General features: G+C 37.7%; 1 protein-coding gene across 1 annotated transcript in view; it reads left to right on the forward strand.

Annotated features, from left to right (window-relative positions):
* Nucleotides 1-14,670, forward strand: part of LOC150103849 (carnitine O-acetyltransferase-like) — a 38,404-nt gene extending 23,734 nt beyond the window's left edge. Inside the window, exon 3 of the mRNA XM_090396555.1 lies at nt 14,377-14,670. Coding sequence (XP_090252681.1) covers nt 14,377-14,613 — 237 coding nt within the window. The 3' untranslated portion in view covers nt 14,614-14,670. The remainder of the gene's footprint in view (nt 1-14,376) is intronic.
* Nucleotides 14,671-22,930: the final 8,260 nt, after the last annotated feature.

Below are 22,930 nucleotides of genomic sequence, written 5' to 3' on the forward strand. Positions count from 1 at the left end.
AGTGTGGAAGTTGATGGTGCATGCACAGATTTCGAATCTGTGGTGCGAAGTTGAAATAAACAGGTTAGTATATTTGATAGAAAATATACTAATTTTTGTTGTTAATGAGGTGTTGAAACTGCTGCCAGTTGGTGAGAGTGATCATGAAGTACTTGTTTGGGAAGTGATGAAACAAGAAAAGGTCACTGCCAAAAGTGGATACATGTGGAAGTATAAAGCAGGTGATTATAGGAAGCTCTGTAGTCAGTTAGCATTAGCAGATGAGCTGAGCAAAAAAGATGTTGACGATGCATGGAAACTCATAAGGCAGTATCTGACAAAAGCAATGTATGACTGCATACGAATGGTTAAGTGAGTGAATAGAGTGGGAGTGGAATGGATGAACAGCAAAATCAAGCAAGCTGTGCTGGAAAAGAAAATGTTATAGAGGAGGTGTAAGACAGTTGGTGGTGATCAGATCCATGAAGAGTATAAGGTTCAGGCTAGAAAGGTGATGAGCATGGAAAAGAAAGAAAAGGTGCAGCATGAGAGGAGATTGGCTGGTGTCAGGCCAAGGTTAACTCAAGGGAATTTTGCTGCTACATGGCAAGCAAGAGAAAGAATAATTATGGTAGACTAACATTGGTGGGGAGTCATGGCAGCAAACTAACAGCTGCAAAGCATATAGTGGAATTATTGAACAAGCACTTTATCAGCATATATTATACTGTTATAAATCATCTGGTACAATATATAGAAGAGAGACAAGTATTAGGAGAATTGGAAGTGAAAGAAACAGATGAAACATAGATGTATCAGATGTTGGTTGGATTAGATGTGAATAAGGCTGTGGAAATGGATGACATATCACCATGTATTCTTAAGGAATGCACACCACAGTTGGCTGTACCCCTGACCTTGTTATTTAATGAAAGTCTTGTAGTGGGTAGGGTTCCTAAAGAGTGGAAAGAAGGCAAAATAGTACCACTCCACAAGCATGGTTCTAAGAAAGAAGTCTCCAACTATAGGCCAGTCTGTATAACTCCAGTTGTGGTCATGGTGTTGGAGAGATTGGTAAGGAATAAAATACAGAATTGGGTTGATGGACATGGCATTTTTTATAATGGTCAGCATGGATTTGTAAAGGGTAGGTCCTGTTTCAGTAATTTACTTGCATTTTATGATAAGATGACGAAGTGTGTTAGATAAGGAAGAATCATTCTTTTGCATTCTTAGACTTTGCAAAAGTGTTTCATAGCATGATATGTTGGTTTAGAAGCTACAGAGGATGGGAATATATTGGAATAGGGGTATATATTGGTTAGATGGATCAGAGATTGACTCTCTGAACGGTACCAGTAGGTTGTGTATGAGAGCAGTGTCTCAAAAACAAAGGGTAACCAGTGGTGTGCCCCAGGGTTCTGTTCTTGGGCCCCTGCTGTTTAACTTGTTTGTAAACAATATATCATGTGGACTCACTGGGGATCTTTAGTTATATGCTGATGATACCAAGTTGGGAAGAATTATAAGTAGCACTTCTGATGCTGAATCCCTTCAGGAAGATTTGAATAGACTTTTTACTTGGACAAAAGAGTGGGGTTGTAGTTTTAATATCAATAAGTGCAAGGTGTTGCATTTTGGAGTGCAGAAATATAAGGCTGCGTACTATATCGATGGTGCCATACTGCATGAAGTGGATGAGATTAGAGATTTGGGAGTGATTGTAGTGCTGCTATGATAAGAAGTACTCTAACATGCAAGGATAACGAAGTGGTTGTGCCACTGTATAAGGCACTGGTCAGACCACATTTGGAATTTTGTGCTCTGATCTGGTCACCTGGTTTTCAATATGATGTGGAGACATTGGAGAGGGTCCAGATGCAAGTGACTAAGACAATATCAGGAGTTTGGAGTGCTGGCTATGGAGAGAGGTTGAAGAGATGTGGATTGCAGAGCTTGGTGGATAGGAGGAAGAGAGGTGATATGATAGAGACGTTTAAGTTAGTGAGAGGATTTTATTAGATTAATCCAGAGGGAATTATAAAAAGAGTAGAAGGTGAGAGAGGAAGAACCAGAGGTCATTCCTGGAAGTTATGTAAAAGTGTGGTGAAGAAGGGTATGACGAGTAGATTTTTTACATGGAGAATTGTCAGTGATTGGAATGCATTACCAGAATGTGTTGTTAACTCAATTAGTGTTAAGGACTTTAAGATTCTATATGATAAATACATTGTCAGTTGAATGAACTTCCCACGATGAGGCTATTGACTCCATGGAGGGTGTAATAATAATAATAATAAAGAATGGCAACACAAAGGACCACCTTTTGGGGGGGCAGGTGACAAGGAAACGTATAGCTATTAATGACTTTGATGATATAAGCCTAATGAAGCCATTTATGAGGAAGGTGGACTTGATGTAATTTATTTCTTGAGACCTCAGTGGTTTAATAGAAAACAAAGAACAAGCAATGTATGCACCAGATTCTTAATGGTGCTAGATATTTGTCAAGGATGATATGTGAAAAACTTGGGTTTTCCTTCTAAAAATGGAGAAGTGAAGGCCACCATCTTCATCAAGAAGATCTAGAAAGGCAATTTGAAGATGTTCTTCTACTCAAGATTAAACTGGATGTAATAGTGAATAATGCTGATCTTTGTGATGCATTCTTGAAGATCAACATTATATACTATCATATTATCCACTATTGGTATGTGGATGCTTGCAGTTTGGCATGGTTCCTTTATGAACCATGCCAAACTACAAGTATATCACCAACATAACCTGTCCCATAAAACAGTTTAGGAGAAATGATTATTATTATTATTATTACACCCTCCATGGAGTCTGCAGACTCATCGTGGGAAGTCCATTAATGCATTCCATTCACTGACAGTTCACCATGTAAAAAATCTGCTCCTCACACCACTTCTCACCATACTTTTACATAACTTCCAGGAATGACCTCTGGTTCTTCCCTTCTCACCTTCTACTCTTTTTATAATCCCCTCTGAATTAATCTGATAAAATCCTCTCACTAACTTAAATGTCTGTATCATATTACCTCTCTTCCTCCAATCCACCAAACTCTGCAATCCACATAGGCAGCATTCCAAACTCCTGATATTGTCTTAGTCACTTGCATCTGGACCCTCTCCAATGTCTCCACATCATATTGAAAACCAGGTGACCAGATCAGAGCACAATATTCCAAATGTGGTCTGACCAGTGCCTTATACAGTGGCACAACCACATCCTTATCCTTGCATGCTAGAGTACTTCTTATCATAGCAGCACTACGATGTGCAGCCTTTGTAACACTAGCAATATGCCCTCTAAACTTCAGTCTGCTGTTAATTAACCATCACTCCCAAATCTCTAATCTCATCCACTTCCTGCAGTATGGCACCATCGATATAGTACACAGCCTTATATTTCTGTAATCAAAAATGCAACATCTTGAAAACTACAACTCCACTCTTTTGTCCAAGTCAATCCACATGATATATCATTTACAAACAAGTTAAACAGCAGGGGCCCAAGAGCAAAACCCTGGGGCACGCCACTAGTTACCCTTCTTTTTTGTGACACTGCTCCATCATGCGCAACCTGCTGGTATCATTCAGAGAGCCAATCTCTGATCCATCTAACTAATATACTGTCTATTCTCATCCTCTGCAGCTTGTGCACCAATTTATCATGTGGTAATCTATCAAACGTTTTTGCAAAGTCTAAGAATATCACTATATATGCTTCTCCCTTATCTAACACACTCATCACCTTATCATAAAATGCAAGTAAATTACTGAAACAGGACCTACCCTTTACAAATCCATGCTGACCATCATAAAGAATGCCATGTCCATAAACCCAATTCTGTATTTTATTCTTTACCAATCTCTCCAACACCATAACCACAACTGCAGTTGTACAGACTGGCCTATAGTTGGAGACTTCTTTCTTAGAACCATGCTTGTTGAGTGGTACTATTTTGCCTTCTTTCCATTCCTTAGGAACCCTATCCACTGCAAGACTTCCATTAAATAACAAGGTCAGGGGCATAGTCAACTGTGGTGCACATTCCCTTAAGAATACATGGTGATAAGTCATCCATTCTTACAGCCTTATTCACATCTAACCCAACCAACATCTGATACACTGTTTCTTTCACTTCCAATTATACTAATACTTTCCTCTCTTCTATATATTCCACTGCATCATTTACAACAGTATGATATATGTTGATAAAGTGCTTGTTCATTAATTCTACTGTATCCTTTGCAGCTGTTAGTCTGCTGCCATGACTATCCACCAATTTAAATAAATTATAATACTGGAATTAACTCACGTAAAATATTATTTATTAGTATAATTTTCACCTGATTATCACAGGCATCTTCAGTACAAGGTTCAACAATAACTGACAATTCCAAATGTGCCACCTAAATAGCTAATGCAAGATAATGAAAAAAGGGTCATTAAATTTCCTAACTTATTAAAAAAAAACTTATAAAAATAAATAATTAATTAAATAATTAATTAATTAAATAATATATATATATATATATATATACAATTAAAAAGTTAGGAAAGATTAGCTGATTTAAAAAGTACTATCTCTCCCACAAAGGAAATAGATGTAGACCATCAGATCTGTTTAAGTTAGGAGAGTGAAGTAAAGTTTCACATATTTCTTTATAAAGCCATTCCATGAGGAACAAACTTTTGTGAAGGACTCTTGTCTTGTTTCAATTAACTATGTGTAGTGTTGATGGCATGCTCTGCAAGTCCAGACTCTTCAGGTTCGAGGTATTGAATATAAGACTTGTGTTCTTCTAGCCGAATAAAAGCAGATCTTCCTGCTTGTCTGAAATAAGATAACCCACAGGAGCAAGGAATCTGTTAGACACCTTGGATAATTGAGATGTGGAAAGCTTGCCCTTTGGAGAAGTGAGAAATGTGGAGATTTTTCTGATGGAGCAAAAGGCAACAAAAATAAGGTTTTAAAACTTTTGGTATGCAATAACTAATGCATTGCACATGAGGGATAGGAATATGAGTTATTTGTTCTGTATTTGAAGAGGTAGAGATACCAAAACTGCTCAAAACTCTTTTGATGAAAAAATTCTTATAACCATTAGATAAAAATGTGGAAATAATATGTTGCAATTCTTTCTGTAATAGCTCATCTGAAGATCATAAGGAGTGTACCTGATGAACCAGTGTTTTAATAGTTCCATCCTTTTGACTGGGATGGTGATGATATTCAGCATGGATATAATGGCCTTCTTCCTAAAAACTAAGAAATGTAGGTTACCATTTGGTTGGCGAAGAATTAAAAGATCTAAAAAGGCTATCTGCTTATTTACTTTTTCTTCTAGGGTGAATTGAATCCTTAGATTAAGTGCATTTAATTTAGAGAGAAACTGTTGTAATTCATAAGAAGATCCATTCCAGATAGCAAAAATGTCATCTGAACCAATGAGTAGGTCTAGGTGAAATGTTGTCAAAAATACATTGTTCAAAGTGCTCCATAAAGAAGTTGGCAATAGCAGGAGAAATATGATTGCCCATTGCTGTTCCTTTGATTTGTTGATATATCTTGTTTTTAAAGGAAAAATAACCTGAATGTATTACAAAATCAAATATTTTAACAATGTCTGAAGGAAATTCTTGTTGTAGTAATTCAGTGCTGTCAGATAATGGAGCATTAGTAAATAATGAAACAACATCTAAACCAACCATAACATCTGAGCATTTAAATGAAGATCCAAAATTTTATTTTTGAAATCCAAAGTATTTTTTATATAAGTAGCAGTTCTTCTAGTTGAAGAAGTGAGTATGTTTGATAAAAATTTTGAAATTTTATAAGTGGGACCAGGGCTGGCTGAAGCAGGGCTGCATTGCAGGCGGGTGCCACTACAAGGTGGGTACCGTTTTGAAGTATTAGTATGAAGTTTCATTCTTTCTTTAAATTTTTGTAAATCAATTAAGTAATAATAATTAGGTAAGTCTGCAAATTTACAGTTACAAAAAGTTATTACAAATTTACAAAAAATTCTTGTAAATTCTTTTCGCATGATTATGACAAAAATAAATAAATAAATTGCCATTTGTTTGGGGGCACCCATTTCAGCTTTGCACGCGGGCAACGTCCAGCCTAGCACCGGCACTGAGTGGGACAACCTATACAGTCTACAATTGGTCTTAACGGAATACCTGGTTTATGAACTTTTGGAAGACCATGCAATCTACTTGGATGACCACGTAGATTGTATAGTCTGACCAAAGAAGGTTTTAAGTTTTTTCTTTTGATCCTCATTCAATGTAGATACTAGACATGGAGTTCATGAAACATAGAGTTCATGAGTTGGAACAAGACAAGAGTCTTTCACAAAAGTCGGTTCCTCATAGAAAACAGCTTTATTTTTCTTTCATAATCTTTCCTAACTTTTTAATTGCATATATATATATATATATATATATATAGTTATCTTGCATTAGCTACTTAGCTGGTGCATTTTGGAATTGTCAGTTATTGCTCAACCTTGTACTGAAGATGCCTGTGATACTCAGTAAAAATTATACTAATAAATAATATTTTACGTGAGTTAATTCCGGTATTATAATTTATTTAAATACACCTTGTCACAGTATTTCCTTATTGAAACACTATCCACCAATGTTAATCTGCTATAATTATTCTTCCTCTTGCTTGCCATGTAGCAGAAATATTCCCTTGATTTAACCTTGGCCTGATCAGTCAATCTCATCTCATGCTACACCCTTTCTTTCTTTACCATGCTCGTTTCTAGCCTGTATTTTATACTCTTCATGGGTCTGATCACCACCAACTGCCTTGTACCGTCTCCATGACATTTTCTTTTCTAGCACAGCTTGCTTAATTTCACTGTTCATCCATTTCACTCCTACTCTATTTACTCACTTAACCCCTGGTATGCAGTCATACATTGCTTTTGTCAGATACTGCCTTGTGAGTTTCCATGCATTGTCAATCTTTTCTGCTCAGCTCATCTATCCAACGTACTGATGCTAACTGACTACAGTGCTTCCAATAATCACCTACTTTATACTTCCACATGTATCCATTTTTGGCAGTGACCTTTTCTTATTTCATCACTTCCTAAACAAGTACTCTCACCAACCGGCGGCAGTGTCAACACTTCATTAACTACATCTCGTGAATATATCACCAAATACAAAACATTAAAGCCTCTAGTTGCTTCAATCACATGCTGCTTAAGATACTTATCTCTCCTTGTTGAGCAATAACTGACTTATCTCTCCTCCTTCCAGTCTATATTCCTGTAATTAAAGTCTGCCATCAAAATTACCTTCTTTTTACATGCTCAACTAATTTGTCTAAACATTTCACAATCAGTATTCTCTGCATTCCCTGGCCTATAACAGCATCCTATCACATATATTAACCTGTTTGTTTCAACTTCACATCACACAGATTCAAAATCTGTGCATGTACTATCAACTTCCACGCTTTGCAGACACAATTCCTCTGCAATCATTAACAGCACTCCCCCTCCTCTTTTCACATTTTTATCCTTCTGGAAAATTATATATCCTTCTAGTTCTATTCCCAGCAGAATCACATCTTCCTCAAACAACCAAGTTTCATTTATTCTAATTACTTTTGAGAATACCCTCTCAATCAATGCAACAAATTCAGCTCTCTTGTTTCGAATGCTCCTTACTTAATGACAATAGCCTTTCTAAATGCCCAACACCAAACCCATTCAAATGGAATCCATCAGTTTTATACCATTCCAACTTCCGTTCAAATTCACAACTTTCCCAACAACACTATTCTTCTTTACCTGCTGCAACAACTTCCTCAAGTTTCTATCAACATTCATTTTCTCCCCAACTAAGTCATTTGTGTCCACAACTACCACTATTTTGACGTCCAGTATTTCCTTTTTTTGCAACACATCAGTTATTTGCCTCATTGTTCCTCCAGGAAAGCATATCTTATGCACTTTATTAGTAAATGCATCTCTAATGATCAAGTCCCCATACACTGATATAAGACTATCCTTTGACTCTTTCTTCATAATATTTACTTCCTCCTTCTCCTTTCATCTGCCAATCTCTCCTTTAGATGCTTAATATCGTCTTCCAGATATTTCATTTTGCTTTTCATTTTCACTAACTCCTGCCGAAGCTCTTCTACTATGGTCCCGATGTTTGTTCCCATTTCTAATTGCTGTAATCTATCCAGACTTTCAGCAAGTGTTGGAGAAAGAGGCCTACTCATGGCTGTACCTTCTGTTGGCCGAAAGAGCTTATTTTGACATGTGAAGTAGCCAGAATGGATGATGGAGTCAAAGAGGTGAACAATCTATTGTCTACATGAAAGTTTTCTTAGAGGAAGTCCAGTGTTTCATCTAGGGGAAAATTAGTGAATAAAGACACATTATCTCAAGGGTGAAGATTATGAATGGCACAATAGCCAGGAAGTTGCTGGCCTGGTTGGCCGAGTGGTTAGTGTATCCGCTCTCCAGCCAAAAAGGCTGCAGGCTCGAATCTCGCCGTGGGCATGGATGTTTGTGATCGTCTGTGTAAATACCAGTGGTGGTCGGCGGTAGATGGCGTTGGTGTGGTTGCGGTCAGTTGGTGATTGAATAGTGGAGATGGAGTTGTAGAGCAGGTACCCTCCCTCGATGAGTCCTTGGACTCCCTGGAGGTGTCAAATAATAATAATAATAATTAGTTTAAGAATCAGAGCCATAAGTATGAGAATGCAGCCTGTATTGTAATGTGCAGTGGGAATTTCAAATTCGTGCAGTTAAAAGCATTATACAGAATACAAAAATATTTCATTAAACATTGAAACCATGTTTTGTATAAAGTATACACATAACTAATAAAATGCAATCATAGTAAGATTAAAATGTTCTTATTTCTGTCTTAGTTTTAATTATCTCACTGCTTCTTGTCAGATTTCTTTGAAAATTCCTTTTTTATCATGTTTGCACAAGCAAATCTGATTTATGGAACCTCCATTTATGGAACCTCCAACATACCTCCATTCTGATTTGGAATTTTAGAAACGTTTGTATTGGGGATGCAGGGGAGCTTAGAATAAAGACTTTGGGTGTTTGCTTTGGATGGTCTGCATTTACTATTATTATTATTATTATTATTATTCAGGCCTCCATGAAGTCAAAAGACTCATTGTGGGTCCTTTCTAAGAAACACAAGTCTATCAAGACTCATCGAGGGATGTCCCTCCTAGGAAACAAAAAGTCTATCATACCACTCCATGAGCTCATTGACCGTTCTTGCTCTCACCACTCTATCAGGCAATGCATTCCAGAGCTACTCCAAAGAAACCACTCCTCACCCTCTTTCTCACAGTTTTCTTTCGTAACTTCCAGGGATTGCCCCTTGTCACTCCTTCCCGCTGTTCAACCAAGCGAAAGAACTCCGCAGTGTCAACCCTGTAACCACCTCTCAACAGTTTAAAAGTTTCAATCATATCACTCCTCCTTCTTCTATCCACCAAACTCTGCAGTCCACACTCCCTCAGCCGATCCTCATAACTAACATTGTACAGTCCCGACAATGTTAGTTATATACTTATGATGTTAGTTTTGTACCCTTTCCAAAGTTAATTTATCCCCTTCAAATCCTGGGGACCAGATCTGAGAACAGTAGTCTAAGTGTAGTCTGATCAGAGTCTTATACAACAGAATGATAACCATTTTATCTCTGTAGGTCAGTGTCCTTCTCATTATTGCAGCAATCCTCTGCATTACGTTCACTATCTTTGCAATATGTCCCCTAAATTTCGGGTTTCTATCAATCATCAAACCCAGATCTCCAGTGTAGTCTGATCAGAGTCTTATACAACAGAATGATAACCATTTTATCTCTGTAGGTCAGTGTCCTTCTCATTATTGCAGCAATCCTCTGTGTTACGTTCACTATCTTTGCAATATGTCCCCTAAATTTCGGGTTTCTATCAATCATCAAACCCAGATCTCTTGTCTCTCCTACTTCCTCCAGTTTAACTCCTCCCATAGAGTATGCAGCGTCCCAAACCTCAAGACCTTGCATTTTGCTGCATTAAACTGATACCTCCAGTCATTTGCCCATCTATCTATCTTATTCAAATCCTCTTGCAGGGTTACCACATCTGCACTATTACTAATAACCCTTCCCAGCTTCGCATCATCCGCAAACAACCGAATATCCCCTAGCAATCCACGGACAATGTCATTGATATAAAGGTTAAACAATATAGGTCCCAGTACTGAGCCCTGTGGGACCCCCACTTGTAACCCTCTGCTTCCTTGAAACTGCCCCACCATATACAACTCTCTGATACCTATCAGACAGCCAATCCTGAATCCAGTTGACCAATCTGACATCCAGACCCCATGTGCTGCAACTTGAATATCAGCTTATCATGTGTCACCTTGTCAATGTCTTTACTAAGTCTAGGAAAATGGCAGTATATGCCTTTCCCTCATCTAATGCTCTTGTAACTTTATCATAAAAGGCTAGCATATTGCTAAAACAAGAGCGCCCTTTCACAAATCCATGTTGACTCTCACAGATAACATTACCCTCATCTGCCCAATGCTGTATATGGTCCCTCACTACTTTCTCCAAGATCTTACTAACTACTGATGACACACAAACTGGCCTATAATTAGACACTTCCAGTCTACTACCACCCTTATGCAATGGTACTATCTTACCTTCCTTCCATTCCATGAGCACCTTTCCTGCAGCCAGACTTTCATTGAAAAGCCAGGTCAAGGGAATTGTCAGTTCCTTAGCACATTCTCTCACAACTTGTGGTGAAATACCATCCAGTCCCACAGCTTTACTAACAACCAGAGTACTCAGTATGTGGAACACACTCTCCTCCTGCACCTCTAAACTTCGAACCTGCACTATCCTTCTAGCATTCAAATTGACTCCTCCAGGAGGAAATACTCCAATAAAGTGTTCATTGAACAATTCCACTATGTCCTCTGCATCAGTCACTCTATTCCCATTTTTATCCCACAATATCATTCTTCCACAGTCATTTCTCCTCCTACTGGCCACATAGCTAAAAAAATTCCCTGGGATTTTCCTTGGATCTAAGGGCCAATCTTTTCTCATATTCCAGTTTTGCCTTCCTTACCATACTAGTCACTCTTCTGGCCTGTGTCTTATATTCTTCATGCATCTTCTCTTCACCTGTCTCCTTAAATCTCTTTCATAGCCTCTTTTTCACATGTAGCTCCTGTTTAATATTGTTTGTCATCCATTTTACTCCAAATTGTGTCCTCTTCTTAACTCGTGGAATACAGCTTACCATTGCTGCTAACAAATATTCCTTCACAATTTCCCAAGCACTAATGATATCCCGGCCTTCCAATTCCTCCCTCCACGAAACTCCCCCAAGTTGACGTCTAAGACTACTATAATCACATGCTTTATAATTCCACATACGTTCCCGTATCTTTGATACTCCTGCATGTCTATTCATTTTTCAAGTCAAAACCATATGATCACTCTCTCCAACTAGTGGGAGAGATGTCATCTCAGTTATTATCAGCCCCTCTGATGCTATAACCAAATCCAAAACTCTTGAACCTCTTGTTCCTTCTGTTACATGTTGCCTAAGACATTTGTCCCTCAAGAATTCTAGAAATTCCATTCCCTTATTGCTACATGCATCTTCCTTTCCCCAATCTATATTGCTGTAGTTAAAATCTCCCATAACAATCGTTCTTCTTGCACTTGCCACGCTCAACTGTCTCAACATCTCCTTGTCCCCACCCTCTGTGCTCCTGGGTCTGTAGCAACACCCCACTAAATATCTTGTCTTGCCCACCTCCACTTCACACCATATGCTTTCAAAATCATTAGTGTCACAGCCTTCCAAAGCCTCCACTCTTAGAGGACATAGGTCATCACTTATCATAAGCAGTACTCCACCACCATGCTTTCCCTTCCTATCCTGTCGAAAAATGCTGTACCCAGCAACTTCTATTCCTGTTATTATATCCTCTTCTGTCAACCACGTCTCTGTGTTCCCAATAATCTTGCCAGGCTGATGCTATCAGTGCCACCAATTCCTCTCCCTTATTCCAAATACTCCTGGCATTGGTATAAAGCATAAAAATGCTATTGTTTCTATACCCAGCATTATCCCCTCTAGACTCCACTGGGTTCAGCATTACCTGATGTCATCCCCCTTCTCCCAAGTACCCATTTCCACAAGAGGCCACTCCTGCTACCATCCACACTGGGACACACTGACTTGTTCAGAACAGCAATCACTCCAGATGCCTATGTCCTTCTTCATTCAAATGCAGGCAATGTCTCGCGTACAATATCTCTCTGCTCTCAAATGCACTCCAAGCATCCACATATTCAAATGCTCTCTTCTGACACATTCTCACTATTATGCCATTCAATATCACTGCTCTTCTGCTCAGCTCAACATTATCATACCTAGGCAACACACATGCTATCTTTCCTCTGTGTGTCTTCTTTCATACAACCTCAAGCAAGAATCTCATATCTCTCGCTGCCCTATTTACACCACCACTCAAGTTATTTGTTCCCACCATCGCAATCATCTCATCCACCCTTTCATCTCTCTTAATTGCCATAGCCACACTTTCTATTGTTCCTCCTGGCAAACACTCCTCACGCATCCTATCTTGAACACCACGGATCATTGAGTCCCCATACATTACACCTCTTACCACCATATTCCTCGATTGCTCACATGCATCCCTCGCTCTCTCTCTCTTGTAACAGTTTCTCTCTGTGCGCTCCCCTACTTATCTGCCTTCCTGACATCACTCTATCTCTAGTCCCTGTGCTCCCTTGCATTCCTCTCATTCCTTCTCTCCTGTTGTTTCCATTCTTTCCTCTTCTATCATTCCTATATCTGACACTCATTCTCTCTCTTCCACTTATCCTATTCTCACCTCTTCTGTCATTCATACAACTCTCTCTCATTCCCTCTCTTCTACTATTCCCATTCTCTCCTCTTCTATCACTCCCATAACTCTCTCTCTCTCATTCCCTCTCTTATACTGTTCCTATTCTCTCTTCTTCTGCCATTCCCATCTCTCTCTCAATCCCTCTCCTCTACTATTGTTCCCATTCTCTCCTCTTCTCTCATTCCCATAACTCTCTCTCGCTCCTCCTCTGATTGCCTTGCATTCATCTCTTTCATTCACTTAATTTCATCTTTCACATCTTTCATCTTCTCATCTCATTCCCCAGACATTTTACCTGCTCTTTCAACTCATCTATCTCTCTCTGTAAGTCAGCCATTCTTGTTTGCCATTCATACTCCCAATTGAGACTGTCTCCTAAAACTTCAGAATCGTTCAACTTTTCCATACTCCCCACTCTTATTATTTTATTCATACTTCTCTATCACCCTCTATCATACCCATCATCTCTCTACATGGAGAATCTCCTATCTCTGACTCAACGAGGTCAGTTATGGTCATTTCTAAATCACCAAGTTCCTCCCATTGCCTGCATTTTGCGCATATACGTTTTCCCCCTTCTTTCTCCTGCCATATATACAATCGCCGGGACGCATACTTCAAAGTCCCGCATGCTACAAAATCTTGTATGATATTGCGCAAAATGGAGTCCTTAAATTGGGAGGGGGGCTTGGCGATACGCCATTTGTAATTTTAACTGCTGCTGCCACCATTATTTAAAATAGTAAATTTAAGTACGCTAGATATAAATAAATAAATAAAATGAAATAACTAAATAATGAAAACTTATCCTTCGTCTTGTATTCTTCCACCGTTATGCATTCGATTCCAACCCAGTCTTCTCAGTATCCAAAATAAACAATATCGCGACAACTAACTTCAAAAAAAACAACCACTGATGGACATTCATATTCCAGAAAACAATTTAGCACTACAAAAACATTGAAAAAATGGACTATTCACCAATTAATAAGCACTTTCTTCAGCACAGCTCAAATTCCCCACCACCCAATTGATAGTAGTGTGATGCTGGATAGATTACTGTTGAAAGGAGAAGAATTTGTGTTTAGGTGTAGGCAGATAATGAAAAGTAGACATGGACGCTGTAAACATAATCTACTAAGACAGATAGTGAGGTGTTGTGACAGTATCATAGAGATAGAGCCTTATAGATAAGAAAGAAGGTAGGTACCAAGTTCCATATTCTTTAGAATATGGAATTTATAGGCAGCCATATGTAAAAAAATTGAATTATTTACACATACATCTTATATTGTATATATAGAATTATTAACAGTATCTTTAATATTTCTTCTAGTTTTCTTATTAGGCATTTTGTTTTTCTTTATTTCCTTATTTTTTTTTTTTATTTTTTTTTTAGTTTCCTGCTGTATCAGGATTTGCAGGTGCGTTTCGTCCAGTAGTACCTGATGGCTATGGTTGCTGGTATTATGTAACACCATACAGCATTCATTTTGAACCAACATCATTCACCACTTGTCCTGACACAAATGCCAAGAAATTTGGAGAAATTCTAGAAGAAGTTCTTACAGAACTATATGATTTATTAATGGAATTTAAACAGTCAAAAAGTGGACTTATGAAGGGACATTTATGAATTTTGTATATAGCTATGTAAATGATGAATATTTTCTTCTGTTTCCTTCAATTTCAAGCACTCATTTAGCTTCATTTTTGGAATACATTACGATCAACTGCAATGATTTTTTACATGGAATTAGTTATACAAATTTAAAATGACATACTGACAACCTGAGATATGGTAGCTAAACAAGAAGAACAGAAACATCTGCTATTTTCAGTTTCACTTGAAATAACATTATAAAAATATTTGACTAAATTCACATTAAAAAGAAATTACTAGAGTTAGTATTAAAACTTACGGAAATCATTAACCATTATTCATTTACTTCTGTAACAGTTTCAACTGACTTCATGCACAGTTCCTAGAAATATCATCATTCATCATTATTATTGCTATAACAAAACTTTGTACAGGCAGCACACTCATCACATGAAGTATCACTCAGCTATCAATGTATCTAACCTAACGTCATTCCCACTCTTTGCATTTATAGTGCACTCCAACACTGCTTTTCACTATGTAAAAATCTACTGTTCACCCTTACACAACATCCAGGGATCATGGATGGTATCTTCTCATATATATATGTGTGTGTGTGTGTGTGTGTGTGTGTGTGTGTGTGTGTGTGTGTGTGTGTATAGAAAGTATTTTACCTTGGGTATAATAAATGTTAAAGATAGCAAGCAATTTTAAACCTGGTTTTACTCCATTTCCCAAGTAAGCAGTAATACAAAGCATCATACATCTCCTCCAGGAGATGTGCTTTGCATTAAGGGTAAATATTAAGATTAGTGATCAGAGCTTACTCTACTTTTACCATGAGTTGCCTTGGTCTTGCACTACGTGCAGGGTCAGCTAGACTTGCAACACTTGCAGGCGCAAACTTGACTTGTTTGCTTGCTTGGGAAATGGAGTAAAACCAGGTTTAAAATTGCCTGGTATCTTTAACATATATATATATATATATATATATATATATATTATGTAGTTCCCACCCACAAAAGGTTATTTACAAACCTTTGGACTGTTGTTTTACTGTTTATTTTTGCTGACTGATGTTAATGAATTAAAGACTTTTTTGAAATCTACAGACACTAAATATGCAGTGTCTATGGAATTTAAAGCCCTTAATTTCCTTTTCTTTATTTCTTGAATAAAGGTGAGATTTGTTTAATTGCCAAGAATCTTGCTGTGAAGAAGTCTACTTGTTTATATTTCTTTGCATCATCCAAAAACCTTCTATTTAAAATAATTGATATAAAACTTTTGTACATATGCAGTAATAAACTTTGGCCTTTAATTATTAACATCATCTCTGCTGCCCTTTTTATATAATAAGGTAATCATTGATTCATGACATTGCTTTGAAATTTTTTTCTGTTCCATAGCAAAGGCATAAACCAATAATTATCTTTGAACATACCTCATTTTTATATATTTTTCTAATATACCATGTTCTTTTAAGTACTTTCCATAATTCTTCTGTTATGATTAGTAGTTCAGTATCCAAGTTATCTAAATTTAATAAAGGATTTGTATCTATTTCCTCTACCTTTCTGTAGATCTCTGTTGCATTATACTATATTGTTCAGTTTTTTGGATGCCATCTTTTCTTTCTATGTTATCTTTGTTTAATCCTTTCCAGTGTTTATGTTGTTTTCTTTTATGTTTAGTTTTGTTTTCTATTTTGTTTTGTGTTGTTCTCCTTATATATATATATATATATACAGGGTGTTCGGGATAAATTTGACAGTTTCGTAAGGAAAAAGAAAATCTTCTTTGTATCTATTAAATTTAATGAATTGACAAAAAAACATTACAGGCAGAGTTAATTACAATACTATCAACAAGATTTACTCAAAATAACCACCATTAGCATCGATCACAGCTTCAATTCTGCTTCGGAACCTCGAACAAGCTGATGCTACAGTCTCCCTGGGAAGGGCCGCAAAAACTGTTTTAATTTTATCCATTAACTGGGCTTTTGTATTACTGGAAGTGCGATTGGTGTCGTTTTCAACTGCGCCCCATACAAAATAATCCATGGGGTTAAGGTCTGGGGAGTTTGGAGGCCAAACATTTGGACTGGTGAAGTCGTAGAAATTTTCAGACAACCATTTTTGACTTTTCCCAGAGGTGTGGCAAGGGGCCGAATCCTGCTGCCATACATACGGCCTACCATTGGCTACCCTTGTTATCCAGGGCTTGACTACAGTTAGCAACTCCACAAACAAAGCCCGAATTCCAATGCCAGGGTTCTTCAACACCTGTTCCTGCAGATTTGCAAGGAATTCTGCTGTACGAACGCAATCAGATCGTCTGCTAGGGATCTTTCTTCTTGCTACATCCTCGTAGTCACCATTGCAAGTCTCTAGTTCATGCCTGATTGTTTTTACTGTATTCAGGGAGCATTGGGCAGCAGTCGTAATATCCTTATTTTGATGGCGGGCACGAATCATCATGATACAAGTTATTCTCTTCCATGATTCAGGTGGGTTCCAGCTATCCATCCTTTCTGACATCTTGTATGTGAATGAAGAAGGGTCCAAACTTTTAAATGAAGAGAAGTGTGTGTTAATACATGTAACTTACGGAAAAATATAATTAATTATAAATATGTCAAATTTATCCCGAACACCCTGTATATATATATATATATATATAATATATACATGTGCTTTAAGAATGTTCAGCCCGATCGCTAAATCAGAGTATGAAATGAAATTAGCTTACAGGCTAAAGACAACCAGGAAAAGAAAAAAAAAAAAAAACATGTCAGAAGCAGATGATTGTTCACTTCACTAAGATCTTTAAATTAAGTGTATGTAATGTGGTGCAAAATGCTACCACCACACCAGATTAAAAAGTAGATGTGCATAAAAATGAGGTGTAACCGCTGTTGCATAACCTGGATAACAATTCAGCTACAGTGTCCAAATGGGATAGCAGCACATACTTTAAGAATGTTCAGCCCGAATAGCTTGGCCCTTGATATTATTATTATTATTATAATCATCATCTTCCTAACCTCCATGGAGTCATGAGACTCATTGTGGGAAGTCAATACAAAGTCTATCATACCACTCTTTAAACTCATCTACAGTCTGCATATTCACCACCCTCTGCATTCCATGCTTCCACCACTCTCCATGCAAAACACTTCTTAACCTTTTACTCACCACCTTCTTTTGCAACTTCCAAGAATGGCCCCTTGTCCTTGCTCCTTTCCCTCATTCTACCATATGAAAAATCTCCTCAGTGCTAATACAATAATAATCCTTCAACAGCTTAAATGTCTTGCTCATATATCCGCCATTGCCTTCCTTCCACCAAACTCTGCAGTCTACATGCCCTTAGTCTGTCATCATAATCAATGTTGTAACAGACCTGATATCATTTTTGTTATCTTTCTGTGTCCTCTCCAAGGTTACTTTGATCAGGTGACCAGATGTTGTCTGATCAAAGCTTTATACAATGGAACCAACACACTCTTTTATCGCTCTTGATAATGTTCTGTTCAACATTGCCACAATCCTCTAGGATGTTTTCACAACTTTTTCAATATGTTCTTGGAATTCAAATCTCCATCCACTGTCATCCCAAGATCCCTTGTTTTTCCCCACTTCTGCGAGTATAATTCTACCAAGTGAGTATGAAGCATCCCATCTGTGGATCCCAAATTTTAATATTTTTATGGAATTAAAATTTTAATGGAGGATATCAGTTTAATTGCATTGAACGGATATCCTCCATTCATTTACCCACCTTTCCAGCTTATTCAAATCCTCTTGAAGAGCCAAAACATCAGCACTTTACTGAAACCCTCCCAAGCTTCACATCATCTGCAAACAACTGAACATCTCCCTGTAGTCCTCTGACAATATCATTAACATAAAAACTTTGGTTGTAAAGACTTTGGTTTCATTCCCATCAATGATGTGAGGAACCTTTATATGGTCTCTTTTGACTAAAGGTGAGTTAGCCAGTCTCATACGGAGGTAGAGGGTTTTATCTCCCAGAAACTCAAGTTTTTTCATCCCTCAGAACAGGCAAACCAGCCCTGTGAACACACACACAGATCTAGAGTAAAAAAAAAAAATACATAGAAGTCTCTCATTGGAGGGCACAATCTCAACCAATCCTAAGGGACGAATAAGGAAAATTTGGGGGTTGCCCCACAAGACAACAACAAACATCATTTGGCTACATAAAGATTATCTTTTAGGAGAATTACCTGTATGTTTAAAAAGAAAGCTATTTATTATGTGCATCATTCCAGTATTTACATATGGAAGGAAGATATGGGCATCGACTAAAAAACAGGATGACAGGTTGCAAGTGGCCTAATGAGCCTTGGAAGGATGTGCCATATAACAAAACAGGAAGAATTAGAAATAATATAATTAGAGAGATGAGTGGAGTAGAGGATATTATATTATAAAGCATGCAAATGGAGATGGGCTGGCCATAATAAAAGATTAACAGGTGAAAGAAGTACAAAATTAAGCAATGACTGGAAGGACAGTGATAACTGGAAATTTAGGGGAAAGGCCTGTCTCTAGTAGTGGATGAAAAGAGATCGAAGAAGAAGGGATCCAATATAATCATCATTCCATATAACTCTCTTCAACTTTATATCATCAGCATACCACTGAGTATCCATATGAAATATTATTAACAAATGAGTTGAACAGTAGTGGATTAATAACATACCCTGTAGCACAGTACTGATTGCCTTCTTTTTCTGGAACATTGCTGTCCTTGACATACACAACTTGCTGGCTGTATATCTTTGATCATGCCTATCTCAATAATTTATTATCCATCCAGCTTCATTTTCCTCAGTTTGTATGACAAATTGCTATCTGGAAAAATACTTTCATGAAGTTCAAATATCACTTTTCATCACTTTTTCATTAAATTTCAAATAGATTGCTAAAACATGACCTACTCTTTGCAGACATTTGTTCACAGTCCCAAAGAATCCTATGTTTCTCAAACCAGTCTTGTATACTGTTATTAACAAATCTCTCCAATACCTTAATTGGAGAGATTTGTTAGGAATAATCTCTCTCTCTCAGCACTACATTTTTGTGTGGTGGCACGTTTTTGTGTGGTAATATCATTGTGAAACATACCAAGAAAGTGCTCACTAAATAATTTTCCTGCTTCTGCTGTTTCAGAGAGTCATTTTATCACCATTACCCTAACCCTCTCATAATTATTCATCTTCTTGCTTTCCATATAGCCAAAGAACTACTTTGGATTTAGCTGTACTTTTTTTTAAACAAAAAATTTTCGTTTCTTAGCATGCTTGCTCAACACTTTTCCAGCCTACATTTTATACTCCTCATGCCTATGGTCATTTCCTGTTGTCCTATATCTCCCTCCGTGACAACTTATTTTTACATATTATTTTACTTATTTTTACTGCTTGCCTAATTTTATTGTTCATACATTTTATTAACATCCTATTTATTTGCCTGATGCTATGTTCAACTATATACCAATTCCCATTCTCTGTTATCCTGTTTTTCTTACAGCTGATCATCCCATGTTATTAACGTACAGTGAACCTCCCACTTTTTGATGGGCTTGGTATACGATCAAATCATTTTATGATGGACTCTTCTTAATAAAATAAGTTTCTGTGTACAATTAAAATATGCACTTTATGATAGGATGCAAAAAGTGTAAAGAATGTGAGGATTTAAAGAGTGTTTCAGGTCGTGTGAGTGATATCGTTGTCGAAAGTGAAAATCTAGATAACAGCGATATTCGAGGTATGAATGATGATATTTGCGAGGTAGTACCTGTTGGTGTGAGAGTGGCATTGAAAGAGAGAATGCATTATTCTCTCTTTCAACGATTGAATGAATCATCAAAGAATAAAAATGATGACACTGACGCAATGAATGAAATAGCTCTATTACGCGGAGTGATACATAGAGTAAATCAGCAGCTGGAGCGTTGGCAAAAATCTTTAACAAGCGAACCGACTAATAATCGGCAAAAGTATATGATAGAAAAAATAAATGGGTATGATAGTGAGTGTAAACAAAATGAAAGAGCGTGTGTTGTATGGGGATTCCTTAGTAATAGGTGTGTTAGTTGAGAGTTTAACAAAATCATGCCAACCCGGTGCGAACGTAAAGAATGTAAGCGAGTCAATTAGAATGCAAAAACAGCAGGTGAAGGAATTGATAGTGGTAGCGGGTACAAATGATATGAAAGGAAACAAAAAGGCTATGAGTGAGGATATGAAGGAATTGCTTGAGGTAGCAAAAGTAAAAAGTGAGAGAGTTAGGATGGTGAGTCTGTTGTCGCAGTATGACAGTGAAGAGTATAGAAGGAGTGCCATAATTGCTAATGACTTTATGCGTGAAATATGTTTGATGAGTGGTGTGGAGTGAGTTTGATGGGTGAAAGAATATATATATATAATGGATGGTTTAAATTTGAATGGATTTGGTGTGCGGAGACTTGAAAAGGTGTTGTCGAATGTAGTGGAAGTGGATGTACAAAACCAGGGAAACTAGAGTTATTAAGGGGGAAGGGAAGTAGATATTACACACATTCACACACTCAACTGTCTCCCTAAAAGATTTTAGGGAGACAGTTGAGTGTGTGAATGTGTGTAATATGCCCAAGCGAGTAGGAAAGACCACGAATCAGAATGGGATAGTTAGTATAAGGCATCAAAATAGGGATGGGACAAATCAGCTTCTGCAATTCATGTATACAAATGCCAGAAGTATTAGGAAAGAAGGAAGAATTTTTGGCCTTGGTTGGCACTTCCAGACCACAGGTTATTGGCATTAGTGAAACATGGCTGACAGAAGATGACACAGCTAGTGGAATTGAATGTGAGGGGTATGGTGTGTTCAGGAGAGATGGAGAATAAAATGGGGGAAGTGTGTTATTGATGATAGCAGATGAGCTACAGCCAAGGAGAATAGAAGTGGAACTGCAGGATTGAGAAAAGAGCACATTTGAGGCTATTTGGTGAGAGATTAAAACTAGCAGAACAAAATATACAGTTGGATGCTGCTGTAGACCAGGTGATGGAATAGATGGTGGAGATAGTATGCATAAGCAAATAGAAGAAATGTGTGGAAGGAGGGTAATTATTATGGGAGATTTCAACTATAGTAACATTGATTGGAAGGAGGAGAGGACACATGGGAGGAAGGAATTGGATTTTATGCAGTTATTAAGGGATAGCTATCTGCGACAGCATGTAATGGAAAATACTAGGGGTCAGAGAGTGCTTGACCTAGTAATTGCACCTGAGAATTTGGCTGTAGCGAATATGACCACGCCACCAATTGGTGAGAGCGATCATAGGGTCTTGACTTGGAAGGTGGCTAAAAGTGTGGAATTTACAATTAAGACAGGGTACATGTGGAATTATCAGGCTGGTAAGTATGACAAGCTTAGGAGATTGATTGGTACAGTTCCATGGCATGTACAACTGCAAGGACTAGAAGTTGACAGTGCATGGGAGGCAGTTAAGAAGTGTTTGCATGAAGCAATGGCTGACTGTATACCTAGAGTCCAAATAATAAATCAAGTAGGAGTTAAATGGATGAATAACACCATTAAGATTGAGCTGCAAAAAAAGAAACAACTATGGAGGGAATTTAAGGAGAAAGGTGACCAGCAGTCACATGAACAGTATAAAGCCCAGGCCAGAAGGGTAACGAGTGTGGTAAGAAAAGCAGAAAAGGATTATGAAAGAACATTGGCCATGCAGGCTAAAGACAATCCTAAACAGTTTTTTTGATATGTTGAAAGTAAAAGAAAAAATGTATATGGCAAAATGATTTTAAGAATGCCGATGGTAGGGAGGTGATCGAATCAATTGATATAGTTCAATTCCTGAGCACTTTGCAAGAGTATATCATCGAAGTGGTGACATTGCAGAAATGAATGAACCAAACGTTTATACGGGAATTGTGGTGAATGAGGTGGAGGTGAGTAGTCTATTGCAAAACCTCAATGTCAATACATCTGTGGGATTGGATGGTATGCCAGCTCGTGTGATACGTGAAGCGGCTAAAGAATTGTCAGTACCATTGACCATTTTGTTTAATCTGAGTCTCGGGTCTCGGTTAGTCCCGAGGGGGTGGAAAGAGGGGAAAATAGTTCCACTGCATAAAGGAGGTTCCAAGACTGCTGTTGTAAATTACTGACCATTAGCATATCAGGAATCGTTGTCAAGGTCTTGGAGAAACTAGTGAGAAGAATACAGGATTGGATAGATGAAAATGGGATACTGTATGGGGGACAACATGGTTTTGTGAAGGGTAGATCATGCCTCAGTGAT

This window comes from Typopeltis vanoorti, chromosome 8 (assembly GCF_054136105.1).
Source record: "Typopeltis vanoorti isolate ZY-2024b chromosome 8, IOZ_Tvanoo_1.0, whole genome shotgun sequence".
Taxonomy (NCBI): Eukaryota; Metazoa; Arthropoda; class Arachnida; order Uropygi; family Thelyphonidae; genus Typopeltis; species Typopeltis vanoorti.